General features: G+C 35.2%; 1 protein-coding gene across 1 annotated transcript in view; it reads left to right on the forward strand.

Annotated features, from left to right (window-relative positions):
- LOC128664631 (zinc metalloproteinase-disintegrin-like VLAIP-A) overlaps positions 1-13,194 on the forward strand; it is a 56,680-nt gene extending 43,486 nt beyond the window's left edge. The window contains exons 11-12 of the mRNA XM_053719446.1: positions 7,212-7,301; positions 12,979-13,194. Of these exons, the coding sequence (XP_053575421.1) occupies positions 7,212-7,301; positions 12,979-13,194 (306 nt within the window). The remainder of the gene's footprint in view (positions 1-7,211; positions 7,302-12,978) is intronic.
- Positions 13,195-14,088: the final 894 nt, after the last annotated feature.

The raw sequence follows: 14,088 nt of genomic DNA on the forward strand, positions 1-14,088 counted from the left end.
TGCTCCATAACCTGTCCGCCTGCTCTGAGGCCGCGGACAGAAATCAACCCAATCTAATACGATCGGGTTGATTGACACCCCCAGCTAGCATCCAAGCGGCCGCAAATCTGCAGGGGGCAGCATTGCACCAGCAGTTCACAAGGAACAGCTGATACAATGATAAATACGTATCATGTCCGCTCGCACATTAATAAATATGCCCCCAAGAGTACAAAGTAAATTTTATACTAGAAGTGCATTGGAAAGTTTTTTTTTTTTATGTATTCTCTATATGAATAATAAAATAATTTATTTCATGACCATTTAATACACTGCAACATGTTAAATGGATCGTTAAATAGATCATTGGGAACACATTAAAGGGGAGAACATTTTACAATATACTGTCCCTTTAACAATCAAATGCCTCTATGTGATATATTGTATGATACAGTGGGCACAAACTAGTGAGCACAATCTCTACAGTATCTATACTATCCTAAGAAGAAGACTGACTAAGATTTGAAGAGTTACTTTGTCTTTTAGTGAAATATTTCTGCAGGGTTGCAGAATTATATGGGAAATGTGAAGATTAGCTTTGCATTTAATTTAAAGAGACATGGAATACAAAATTAAACTTTATTGATTCAGACAGTGCAAATCATTTTAAGACTCTGTTAAATTAATTTCTATTATCAGATTTACTTTCTTCTCTTGGGATTCTTTTTTTTAAAAATCATATGTACATATTCTAAGCAGAAGCAATGCACTACTGGGAGCTAGCTGGTGATTGATGGCTGCATACATTTGTCTCTTGTCATTGGCTTATTAGATGTGTTCAACTACCTCCCAGAAGTGTACTGCTGCTCTGGAGCTGAGTTTGCAGGAGTTAAACACATATGTGTTGATCACAACACTTCAGAGAAAAACATATCTAATCATTTGCAACAGCAAAATACTATTAACCTCTATGGATATTGTGTAGATCAGTCATTTGATACATTTTGTGATCAACCCCATAGTTATATACAAACAATAGTGGAAAAATAAAATAATAAAAGCATATTAGACCATTTACTTAGTGCGCTTTATGTCCCTTTAAGAGTACAGAAATGTAGCAAATATTGTTTATTTACTATTTGGTGTATTTGCCTCAAAAGACTCCATTTTAAATTTACCAAGCCATATTTTCCCTTATTTAACCCCTTAGTGACCAGAGCACTTTTCCATTTTCTGTCCGTTTGGGACCAAGGCTATTTTCACATTTCTGCAGTGTTTGTGTTTAGCTGAAATTTTCCTCTTACTCATTTACTGTACCCACACATATTATATACCGTTTTTCTCGCCATTAAATGGACTTTCTAAAAATACCATTATTTTCATCATATCTTATCATTTACTATAAAAAAAATTATAAAATATGAGGAAAAATGGAAAAAAAAACACTTTTTCTAACTTTGAACCCCAAAATCTGTTACATATCTACAACCACCAAAAAACACCCATGCTAAATAGTTTCTAAATTTTGTCCTGAGTTTAGAAATACCCAATGTTTACATCTTCTTTGCTTTTTTTGTAACTTATAGGGCCATAAATACAAGTAGCACTTTGCTATTTTCAAAACATTTTTTTTTCAAAATTAGCGCTAGTTACATTGGGACACTGATATCTTTCAGGAATCCCTGAATATCCATTGACATATATATATTTTTTTTTAGAAGACATCCCAAAGTATTGATCTAGGCCCATTTTGGTATATTTCATGCCACCATTTCACCGCCAAATGCGATCAAATACAAAAAATTGTTCACTTTTTCACAAATTTTTTCACAAACTTTCAGTTTCTCACTGAAATTATTTACAAACTGCTGGTGCAATTATGGCATAAATGGTTGTAAATTCTTCTCTGGGATCCCCTTTGTTCAGAAATAGCAGACATATATGGCTTTTGCATTGCTTTTTGGTAATTAGAAGGCCGCTAAATGCCACTGCGCACCACACGTGTATTATGCCCAGCAGTGAAGGGGTTAATTAGGGAGCATGTAAGGAGCTTTTTGGGGTATTTTTAGCTTTAGTGTAGTGTAGTAGACAACCCCAAGTATTGATCTAGGCCCATTTTGGTATATTTCATGCCACCATTTCACCGCCAAATGCGATCAAATTAAAAAAAACATTACATTTTTCACAATTTTAGGTTTGTCACTGAAATCATTTACAAACAGCTTGTGCAATTATGGCACAAATGGTTGTAAATGCTTCTCTGGGATCCCCTTTGTTCAGAAATAGCAGACATATATGACTTTGGCGTTGCTTTTTGGTAATTAGAATGCTGCTAAATGGCGCTGTGCATCACACGTGTATTATGGCTAGCAGTGAAGGGGTTAATTAGGTAGCTTGTAGGGAGCTTGCAGGGTTAATTTTAGCTTTAGTGTAGAGATCAGCCTCCCACCTGAAACATCAGACCCCCTGATCCCTCCCAAACATCTCTCTTCCCTCCCCTACCCCACAAATGTCCCCGCCATCTTAAGTACTGGCAGAAACTCTGCCAGTACTAAAATAAAAGGAAAATTTGTGCATTTTTGTGCATTTTGTTTTAGCATATTTACATATGCTTCTGTGTAGGATCCCCCTTAGCCCCCAACCTCACTGATCCCCCACCCAACAGCTCTCTAACCCTCCCCCTCTGACTTAATGTGCGCCATCTTGGGTACTGGCAGCTGTCTGCCAGTACCCATTTTAGTGAAAATATGTTTTTTTTATTAAAAAAAATTCCTTTTTCTGTAGTGTAGCTTCCCCCCCCCCAATACCAACCCCCCACCCCTTCCAGATCGCTTAAATGCTTTTTTTAAAAAATGTTTATTTCATTTTTTTATACACTTTACTCTTTACTTTTTTTCTGTAGTGTAGCGGTTCCCACCCGCTCCCGCCCCGTGCACGCGCCCGCCCGCCACCCACCGTGCACGCGCGCGCGCCCGTGCGCGCCCCCGAAGGCTCCGCCCCCGATCCCGCCCCCCTCCTCCTTCCAGATCTCACCGATGGCCGCCCACCCGCCTCCCAAGTCGGCTCCCACCCACCAACGATACCGGCCATCGATGTCCGGTGCAGAGAGGGCCACAGAGTGGCTCTCTCTGCATCGGATGGCCAGAAAGTGTTATTGCAGGATGCCTCGATGTCGAGGCATCACTGCAATAACCGGAAAGCAGCTGGAAGCGAGCAGGATCGCTTCCAGCTGCTTTCCAGACTGAGGACGTGCAGGGTACGTCCTCAGGCGTTAACTGCCTTTTTTTAGAGGACGTACCCTGCACGTCCTCGGTCATTAAGGGGTTAAAGAGACACTAATGTCAAAATTGAACTTTCAATAATCTAATAGAGCATTAAGTTTTAAGAGACTTTCTAATTCACTTCTATTATCAAATTTTGCAAATTTTTTTATAGTCACGCTTTTAGAGGCACAAGCGCCTACTGAGCACGTGCACAAGTTCAAAGGTTTATGTATACTAGTCTTTGATTGGCTAATGGCTGTCACATGATACAGGGGAAAAATACATTTGTAAGAAAAAAATCTGCTTATTTGAAGTAAGTGTTATTGCATTGTCTTTTTATTATGCACTTCTACTGTATTTAGTGGTTGTTTAAGTGAAGCATTTAAAGATATTTTTTAATGTTAAGTGAATTTGTGCGTTAAAGGGACAGTGTACCTTATTTTTTTTTACTTTTATTTTGTTCCTAATAATCAGTTTTGCCTGCTGGAGTGTATTAAATTGTTTATAAAGAGCTCCTTTAACTAATTCGGCATTTGAAACAGCTGATTTTGCCTGTGGTATCATTACATGTACTGAAGTTTCCTATACTTAAAGGGACATGAAACCCAATATTTTTCTTTCATGATTCAGATAGAGAATACAATTTTAAACAATATATTTATACTTTATAAGAGAGATTCCATAGTAACCGCAATAAGGTTACTACCTATATAGACAGGGATTTCAGCACATCTTTTTAATAAACCACTGAAACAAATGTCCAGCTCCGCTTAATAGCGGTAGGTGGATACTGCCCTCATGTACCACTCACCTGTAAGCCATCTCAAGAGTGTCTCTGATAAACAAAGTAAAATATGATTAGAGCTCATGAACCAATAAAACAGAGAAGCGTTGGTTGGGAAATGTCTAAGCACAGATTTAGCTGTACAATTTTATTAAATGAAAATCACATGAAGCAGCATAATAAATAGTCCAACTGTGAGCTAGCTGAACTGACAACACCTCCACTAGTGGGTGGTTACGAGCAAAGCGTAAAATCTTAAGGATTCCTACTGGCTATTATTACTGTACGTATCCACCTATGAGCCGAAAGAAGGCTTTTCTTAACACGGTTGCCTTTAGAATCGGCATCCGCTTTTGCCCTGAGGAAACCCCTATGACTACTGACAGTCACGTGGGGGGTGAAACGCGCGTCGGCAGTGACGTGAGGAGCGGAGGTGGACGTGTCTGTTGGACAGATCGCTGTTAGCGTCCACGCTGTTTAAAACCTTGGATCACGGAGAATGAAGCAAGCTGATCCAGTTTACACTGAAACAACGCTGGGATATCTAACCACCTAAAGCAGAACATACGGTTGTATTACAAGTATAAAGTCTTAACTTTGACACATCAGTCCGCAACTCTTTAATATACCGGAAGGTTTTGGATGCACTGTGTATAAATACGGATTTACTTTGCGGGACAATTTGAATTTTGGAAACTGAAATTCTGTCTATGGGTGTTAAATATACACTGCTTTATTACTTTAATTGTATCAAACCGTCTTATGTATTTGCTATCTTACTGTGACAGATAACACTAAAAGGCTTTGGGGGAGCGTTAACATAGATCTAGGGAAACTAACATTCATGACACCTGTTACCTTTTTAATATTGGTGGTGCCCGCTGAATACTGGAGTTGTTAATCCTCTTCCCCATAGCCTCTACTTGCTATTTGATAGCCTGATAAAACGCAACCATTGTTAACATACCATTAATTTTATGGAAAATCCAATCCGCCTGTAAATTTGGGTTATACACACATAGATCCAGAATTACTATAACAAGACGCCTGATACCTTTAATTATATTGGTGGTGTCCGCTGTTACTGGAGTTGTGGTATTACCCTTTACAGTCAAAAAAGTCTTTATTTATTTAGATTGGAATTAACCTGTTATTTACTGGTTGTTTAAGTATTGTGCACAATACTGGGAGATATTCCCACACATATGGATGTATTGCTAATGTGATTTTGTGTATGCTCTTGCAGGCTACTTTACTGACATAGATCCTCATGGTTCACTATGGTGGCAGAATTTACGCTTTGCTCGTAACCACCCACTAGTGGAGGTGTTGTCAGTTCAGCTAGCTCACAGTTGGACTATTTATTATGCTGCTTCATGTGATTTTCATTTAATAAAAATGTACAGCTTAATCTGTGCTTAGACATTTCCCAACCAACGCTTCTCTGTTTTATTGGTTCATGAGCTCTAATCATATTTTACTTTGTTTATCAGAGACACTCTTGAGATGGCTTACAGGTGAGTGGTACATGAGGGCAGTATCCACCTACCGCTATTAAGCGGAGCTGGACAATTGTTTCAGCGGTTTATTATTAAAAAGATGTGCTGAAATCCCTGTCTATATAGGTAGTAACCTTATTGCGGTTACTATGGAATCTCTCTTATAAAGTATAAATATATAATTACTTTAAGGGTCTGCACATCATAATGTTTCCTTCATAAAAGGTTTTTTCACCTGGGCATTGCCTTTCAGCCTAAGGTAAAGATACAAACTTTAGTCCTTACTAGCCTCCCTATCCCATTTATATTTTGAATACAATTTTAAACAACTTTCCAATTTACTTCTATTATTTAATTTGCTTCCTTCTCTTGTTATCATTTGCTGAAAGGTTTATCTAGGCAAGTTCATGTGCAGCAGAGAACCTAGGTTATACCTATTGATTGGTGGCTGCATATATATATTGAATGTGATTGGCTCACCCATGTGTTCAGTTAGAAACTAGTAGTGCATTGCTGCTCCTTCAACAAATGATACCAAGAGAATGAAACAGATTAGATACTAGAAGTAAATTAGAAAGTTGTTTAAAATTGTATTCTCTATTTGAATCATGAAAGAAATTTTTTGGGTTTCATGTCCCTTTAACCCCTGCATATTGGGGTGCAAGTGATTAGATTGGAACGGAGTTCTGATGTAAACACTTGCTGTAAAAAATGAAATCATTCGATCGTTGATGCGAATCATGGGGGATTGCCTATGCTGCTAGGCGTGCCCCAATCCGATTCTTGAATGCGTGAAAGGAGGAAGCTGCATGCTGCCATAGAACGTAGGACGTTCCATGCCATACATCGGCGTTGTTAGGACAGCATGAAACATCCTGCAATTTTAAACAACTTTCCAATTTACTTTTATCAGCAAATTTGCCTTGTTCTTTTGGTGTTCTTTGTTGAAAGCTAAACATAGGTAGGCTCATATGCTAATTTCTAAGCCCTTGAAGGCTGCCTCTTATATCAGTGAATTCAGTTTTTCACAGCTAGACAGTGCTAGCTCATGTGAGCCATAAAGATAACAGTGTGCTCACTCCTGTTGAGTTATTTAGGAGTCAGCACTGATTGGCTAAAATTCAAGTCTGTCAAAAGAACTGAAATAAGGGGCAGTCTGCAGAAGCTTAGATACAAGGTAATCAGAGGAGTAACAAGTATATTAATATAAGCTTTTTCATTATGCGAAACTGGGGAATGGGTAATCTTTTTAAACAATAACAACTCTGGAGTAGACTGTCCCTTTAAGTATAGGCTTTATAAAAGCTGTGTAAACATAGCCAGCAGAAGAAATGACACTCTCAGTGGGGGTTAGGAGAAATAAGCAATATAAAGAACATGTGTGTTTACAGAAAGTGATAAAATAAAGACTTCCTGGTTCTCTGCAAGCTCAACCCATTCTTATGGGTTGTGGTTTCAAAGAACAAAACCAGCTATTTAATTTACAGAAACAAGCCTAAAGGAACAATTTATCATACGTTTTATATATATGCAGCTGGTATAGCAAGTAATTGAAAACGATTTTACAGTACACTGTCCCTTTAACAGTTATCAATTATTATTGAGCAATAAACGTGTATTTATTTATTTTAGTTACTGTTACTTCTGGATTTAAATAGATGTGGTTTTGCTTTCTTTAATTGACAGGAATGTACCAATGAGTGTTGTGATGCAGCTACTTGCAAGTTGAAACCAGATGCAAAGTGTGCAGAGGGTGAATGCTGTGTGAATTGCCAGGTAAGTCTTACAAGGAGGGTTATATCTTATCACACACATGATCACCCATATTTATTGGCCAGGTTAACTAGGCAAAATAGCTTATCTTCCATGTAACAGAGAGTGCCCTCGGTAATGGGGTTCTGAGCCCTAACCTTCCTACAGACCTTGGGTCAATCCCAATTTATTGTCTGTACTGCAGAGAAAAGCCCTATTTTTAACATGGAGCTGAAAAGTTCTCAGTGATCACAATCCATTTTCAGGAGACTTTTCAATAACTTTTCGATATCAGTGTTGTCTTTTCTAATTTAACGCCTCAAGGCATTTTATAAAGCCCTGGTACGGCCTTTTGGGCATCTTTGCAAGTATTCCAAGACTATTTGGAATCAATCTATTTTGTTGCACATGTGCAAGACACACGGAAATCACCAGGAGACATTATAGATGTGTATTAGCATGCATGGCATTGATTCATTAAAGCTCTATTCACCTGTATTGTATACTTTGTCTGCAGTGGCCAGGGCACACATTTACATATATATTCAGTACATAACAGGAATAGTGAGATCAAGACCCCAGTAGCTAGAAACTGTCTGCAGCAATCACTTTCTATTAAAGGGACATTCCAGTCAAAATTGGAATCCACGTGGATGCATTGCAGTTTTGAATAGAAGCATTTTTGTAATAAACATGCATTAGCAAAAATGCTTCAAATAAAAGCTGTAGCTGTTTCAAACGTGCATTTAAGTATGTACTATGCACCAGCATTTTAAACACAGCACTTGCACGGAGATCCTAAGGTGATTGTACCAGCTGGTAATGACTCAATTTGATCATTGCTGACATAATACAAGCCCCACTGGTGCTCTGAGCAACTGCAGTATTTAAAATGCTGGTGAACTGAAAATATCATGTTATGCTTTACATGCAGGTGCAGAGAAAAATGTTAACACTAAAATAGTGATAACTTTTACTAGAATAAGTTTAACCAATACATGTATATTGCAAATAGGTTTCTATACAAAGATGTAATTTATCTATGTGTATTTAAATTTTGACCAGAATGTCCCTTTAATGTTAATTTCTAAAGCTTGCAAACTTTTTTTTGAAGAAAGTAAGGGAAACTAAGAAATCAACAAATCTCCCTTAGGAAATCAACAAATTATACAGCAGTTACTGAAAAAAAACTTTATTTTACAATTTGATAAATTTTAGTGTGACAAAATTCTTTATACAAATCATCTTCATTCACACAGTCACAATACATTCAACAACGTTCTGCAGATTCGTGAATTCTATTTCTCATTTAAGACACATTAAACTGTAAATATTAAAAAAAAACTATACTTTTAAAATATTAAAAGTAACAATAGAACGATTTAGTAAAATGCCCAGTATTCCCATCATGCTTAGATAACAAAGGGCATTCTGATTATTTTGCAGTGAGCAAGGTTAATCTCACACATTTAAATGTATATTTCCCTTTCATATTGAACAAAGGGGGTCATTCAAAAGAACTTAAAGGGACAGTAAAGTCAAAACTAAACTTTCATGATTCAGATAGGGCATGCAATTTTAAACAACTTTCCAATTTACTTTTATAATCAAATTTGCTTTGTTCCCTTGGTGGTATTTTTGAAAAGCTAAACCTAGCTAGGCTCAAACGGATTTCTAAACAGTTGAAAACCGCCTCTTAGTTCAGAGCATTTTGAAAGTTTTTCACAGTTAGATTGTGCTAGTTCACATGTGTCATATAGATAACATTGTGCTCACTCCCGTGAAGTTATTTGGGAGTCTTCACTGATTGACTACACTGCATGTCTGTCAAAGGCACTTAGATAAGGAGGCTGTCTGCAAAGGCTTAGATACAAGGTAATCACAGAGGTAAAAAGTATATTAATATAACTGTGTTGGTTATGCAAAAACGGGGAATGGGTAATAAAGGGATTATCTATCTATTTAAATAAGAAAAATTTTGGTGTAGACTGTCCCTTTAACTGTAACCTTAAGAGGTGTGAAAGGGCCATTGTATATGTCAGTTTTGGGTGGATTCCCAGTTTCCATACTGATAACAAGTACTGAACACACGCAAATACTTTTTATAGGAACTTTTATGTTGAAAACACATTGAGCATTTAACACAGATCAATTTTGGATTGTGATCGCTCGAAAAATACGCTAACCAATTCAGCAGCAAAGCAAAAAGTCTTTTTGGGAGGACATAACCAATCGATTGTGATCAACTCACTTGTAAGCTACAAATAGCTACAAACAACTGAATTACAAGTATCTAGAAAAATAGTGTGTGTTTTTTTTAAACACACTAATCTTTAATAAATATTTGGCTAATAATCTTGTTTTTGGGTGATAATTTTAGGATAATTCAGTTAATAATTTTTTTACATTTTTTTTTTACTGGTTCTTAAAATCAGTTTCTCTCCTTTAGCAATCTAACATCAAAATGTAGGTTTTGGCGATAAAAAAAAACAGACTTTTTTCATTGGTTAATGAGAATGCACATACAAGGAAATAACAAAAGAACCTTGCAATTGATCATAAAGTATTGTCAAAAGTACACACAAGGTTAACAAAGTATAATAGTCAACTGAGCATTGGCAAAATATTCAAATTAAAGTACAATTGTATTGTGGCACAGTTTTGACCTAATAAGGGTAATCAAACATCTAAGGCGCTGGCAGTGCTAAGAGGAGCATTGAAAAAACAAGTGTTATAAAGCGCTAAGGTCTAAAAATTAATCCAGGCCTCTCCCTAACCACCTCTCCAAATGGCTATATAGAAAACAGAGTATCAAAATATAAAATGAGAGGGCGCTAAAAGCAAGAATAAATACCACACTTAATCTCTAAAAAATTATGAGTTTAATAAACATAATTAAACATATATATGGCAAGTAAAAATTACTAACATCAAAAAATAGAAGGGACGTCTCCCTATAAAAAATAAATCTTAAAAATACCACCAATATATTCAGAAAAAATGTTAAAATTCCATTTATCATCCGTATGTATAAGGACAAAAAAGTATAGTCAAATCGATGTAGACCACTGGTAAAAATTGATCCGCAAATGCTCAGGGACCAGCAGTTGATAATGATCCAAAAAAAGTGATTAACAATGTTGCATAACACTTTCAGTCATTTTGTGGCAATTCTTAAATAGATGAGTGCCTAAAGTTTAAAGACAGCGTTCCACCTTTTATATGCAATTATCAAAAGTACTTATGTATATGTTAAAAAGGGCGCTCCAGGGCGTCTTACCGTTTTCTTTTATCGGCTAAGAGCAGGCCGCTCAGCTTATGTAGTGAAGGTTCACCCGTGGTGATTGAGTGATATTCAAGCTTCCAGGTAAACTCCCACTAAGGTTTAACCGTCTCACAGCAAGCCGTTCTGACCACACTGGTGGCGGTTTCCTCTCGGTGGTTGAGCACGGTAATGGTCCGTGTCACTGGCTGGATCTGTCCTGACTGAGGTTAACACCTTACTTTGTACCTTTTAGTAACAACGGCTTCAGGACAAAATAGAAATTCTGGCAGCATGAAGTAACGGAGAATGTCAGTGAGTCCCGCACTTAGCGTGTATCACGCGCGGGATAAAAAGAACTAGGTACCTAGTGTCAGATATTTGCTCTTAGCAGGATAAGCAACTCTCCTTCTACGCGTTTCACCCAGCTGTGGGCTTTCTCAAGATAAAAGTTGCTCCCAGAACAAAGTTTAAAAACCTGCTGCTTCTCTTCTATTGGTCCGAGTTCTAATTGCTTTAAAAGGTGGATTTCATTTTAAGGTGGATTGTCCGTTTCTTCAACATTCTAAGAATTTGGCACTTGTTTAGCCATCTTGGAATATTTAAAAATGTTATAAATATTTTGATTAAAAAATTGGTATAACTTTAAAACATTTTATTTGGTGGTATTATAAAATTGATTGGTGGTATTTATAAATATATTAAAAAACTAAATAATATTCACAAAATTGCAATAATATATAGCAACACAAAATTGATTATTTTGTCCTTATACATACGGATGATAAATGGAATTTTAACATTTTTTCTGAATATATTGGTGGTATTTTTAAGATTTATTTTTTATAGGGAGACGTCCCTTCTATTTTTTGATGTTAGTAATTTTTACTTGCCATATATATGTTTAATTATGTTTATTAAACTCATAATTTTTTAGAGATTAAGTGTGGTATTTATTCTTGCTTTTAGCGCCCTCTCATTTTATATTTTGATACTAAGAGGAGCATTGTTAGTCCATGTTTAAACAGAAATTTAACCAATTTTCAATTAAATAGAAAGGAAATATTAGGGTTAGGTAAATAAAACAGGAATACAGAACATAATATGAGGGTAGACTAATTAAGAAGAAAAAAGTAAACTTTTACAGGGCATGTAATTAAATGTAAATGTTAAAAATACAATCTTGAAGGATTAACATATAGTAACTGCTTAGAGGGTTCATCTCCCCAGAAATCCTAAATTTAATATTAGCTGCATTTAAACATAATATTAAAGGGACAGTCTACTTAAAAATGTTTATTGTTAAAAAGATAGATAATCCCTTTATTACCCATTCCCCAGTTTTGCATAACCAACATGGTTATATTACTATACTTTTTACCTCTATGATTACCTTGTATCTAAGCCTCTGCAGACTGCGCCCTTATTTCAGTTCTTTTGACAGACTTGCATTTTAGCCAATCAGTGCTAACTCATAAATAACTCCACAGGAGTGAGTACAATGTTATATATATGATACACATGATCTAGCGTTATCTAGCTGTAAAAACTGTCAAAATGCACTGAGATTAGAGGTGACTCAATGTAAACTGTGTGCAAATTATAATAATAAAAAAAAAACCTTTGTGAACTACTTGATTTTGTGTGAACTACAAGTAAATAAAGAATATGTTAGTATAGTTTTAATAAAAAATGTATTCCTGTATAACAATTTTCTTGTACTTGATCATGCACATATTAGAAAATGTATGTGATATATTAATTACTATCCCTTTCTTACAGTTCTTTTCAGATTTTATGGATATTATTAAAAATTATATACTGTATAGGCAATTATATATATATATATATATATATATATATATATATATATATATATATATATATATATATATATATATATATATATACCAAAGAGAATCGTATAGATTGATATTATAGATTAAAATCACCTACGGCAGAAATGGTGAACCTATAGCACAATTGCTCAAACTGAAACTTATAATAAATGTACTAGCATTCTGAGTTTCAAGTACTACAATACTGCTTGGTTTCACTGGTTGCAATTGTAATACTTAATAATAAGTATTTTTCTTATGTATCAAGCTATAAAACAGCAATTGTCCATTAAGTGTTAATATTTATATTATAGATTTAGGTATTTATTTAATGTCCTAAGGGCACTTAAGGGAATATTATCACTCACAAAAACACTAAAACCCATAGTGTAGGATATTGTTTCAAACTTCAGTCTTCAGGACCCACAAGATAAGAACAGGTTAGATAACTACAATAACTAAGAACCTGGTTATTTCACATTTTTAACTTCAGACATTTTGAAAATCTGGCCTGTTGACGGGTCCTGAAAGCAAGTTGGCAAAACTCTGACATAGAGCCAACTCTTATCTTTCACCACCCTTGAAATATTCTCTCTTTTAGGTTGTAAAAGCTGGAGTTGTTTGCAGACCAAGCAAGGATGATTGTGATCTGCCAGATATGTGTGATGGAAATTCTCCTGTTTGCCAGACTGATCACTTACAGGTCAATGGTTTCCCCTGCAGTAATGGCAAAGGATATTGCTACAATGGGAAATGTCCAAACATGCTGAGTCAATGCGTAACACTATGGGGACAGAGTGAGTCACATTTATTATAGTCCATAATATTAATAGGCTATGTCATCAATAAACCTACATTATTACTATTTCCTGAATTCAGTATAGACTCTCATTAATTAATTTGCACTATAATATTATATTGTTATGATGTATCTCCACTCAGTAGTCATTCTGCTGTAAATAGAAATAGAATTATATACAATAGAAGTACTTATCTGTTATAATAATATCTAATGTGCAATTGTTTTTCACACATTATGGTTGCATTTGTGTCGTTTTACTGTTTCTCAAATTCTCAATACTTTTCTAATGGATTTAACTTTAAAAAAATCCATTAGTTAAATAAATTTCCCTGCATTAGTTAAATTCCTCTTTATAATTTTTTTAAGAAATCAGATGGGGAATCCAGTTTAAAATCAATTTAAGTAAAAATTCTAGAAATTAACTATATTTGCCCATTAGGAGAAAATGTCTATTGATCCATTAAATGTTTGTTTATTAATAAAATAAAATCAGTTTATATAAATGGAAAACTCCAAAGTAAATCCAGACTTTGGAAAAAATACCAACAAAACATAAATACGAGTATCATAAATAGTACGGACATAAATCCAAACCTGCATGTTATTAAATGTATAATGTTTTTGTTGGGAGATATATTCTTTATTCATGTTATGTACGTTATCCAACCTAACTTCAGTGCATTAATGATAACAATTTTATCTTTCTATTTCCATCCTGGGATCACAAGTAGAGGAAATAAAATGTTCCACACAAACAGGAGGACCCATAAAACTTCCTTCTGACCAGCAACAAGATTCAGTTTTTTTAAACTCTGTCACATCGAAACAGACATTTTATTAAATGTGCTTCTGTCAAGTATGTAGAGTTCTCAAAAGTCAATAGAATATATTAATGCAAAGTATTTAGTT

This window comes from Bombina bombina, chromosome 6 (assembly GCF_027579735.1).
Source record: "Bombina bombina isolate aBomBom1 chromosome 6, aBomBom1.pri, whole genome shotgun sequence".
In the NCBI taxonomy this organism is placed as follows: Eukaryota; Metazoa; Chordata; class Amphibia; order Anura; family Bombinatoridae; genus Bombina; species Bombina bombina.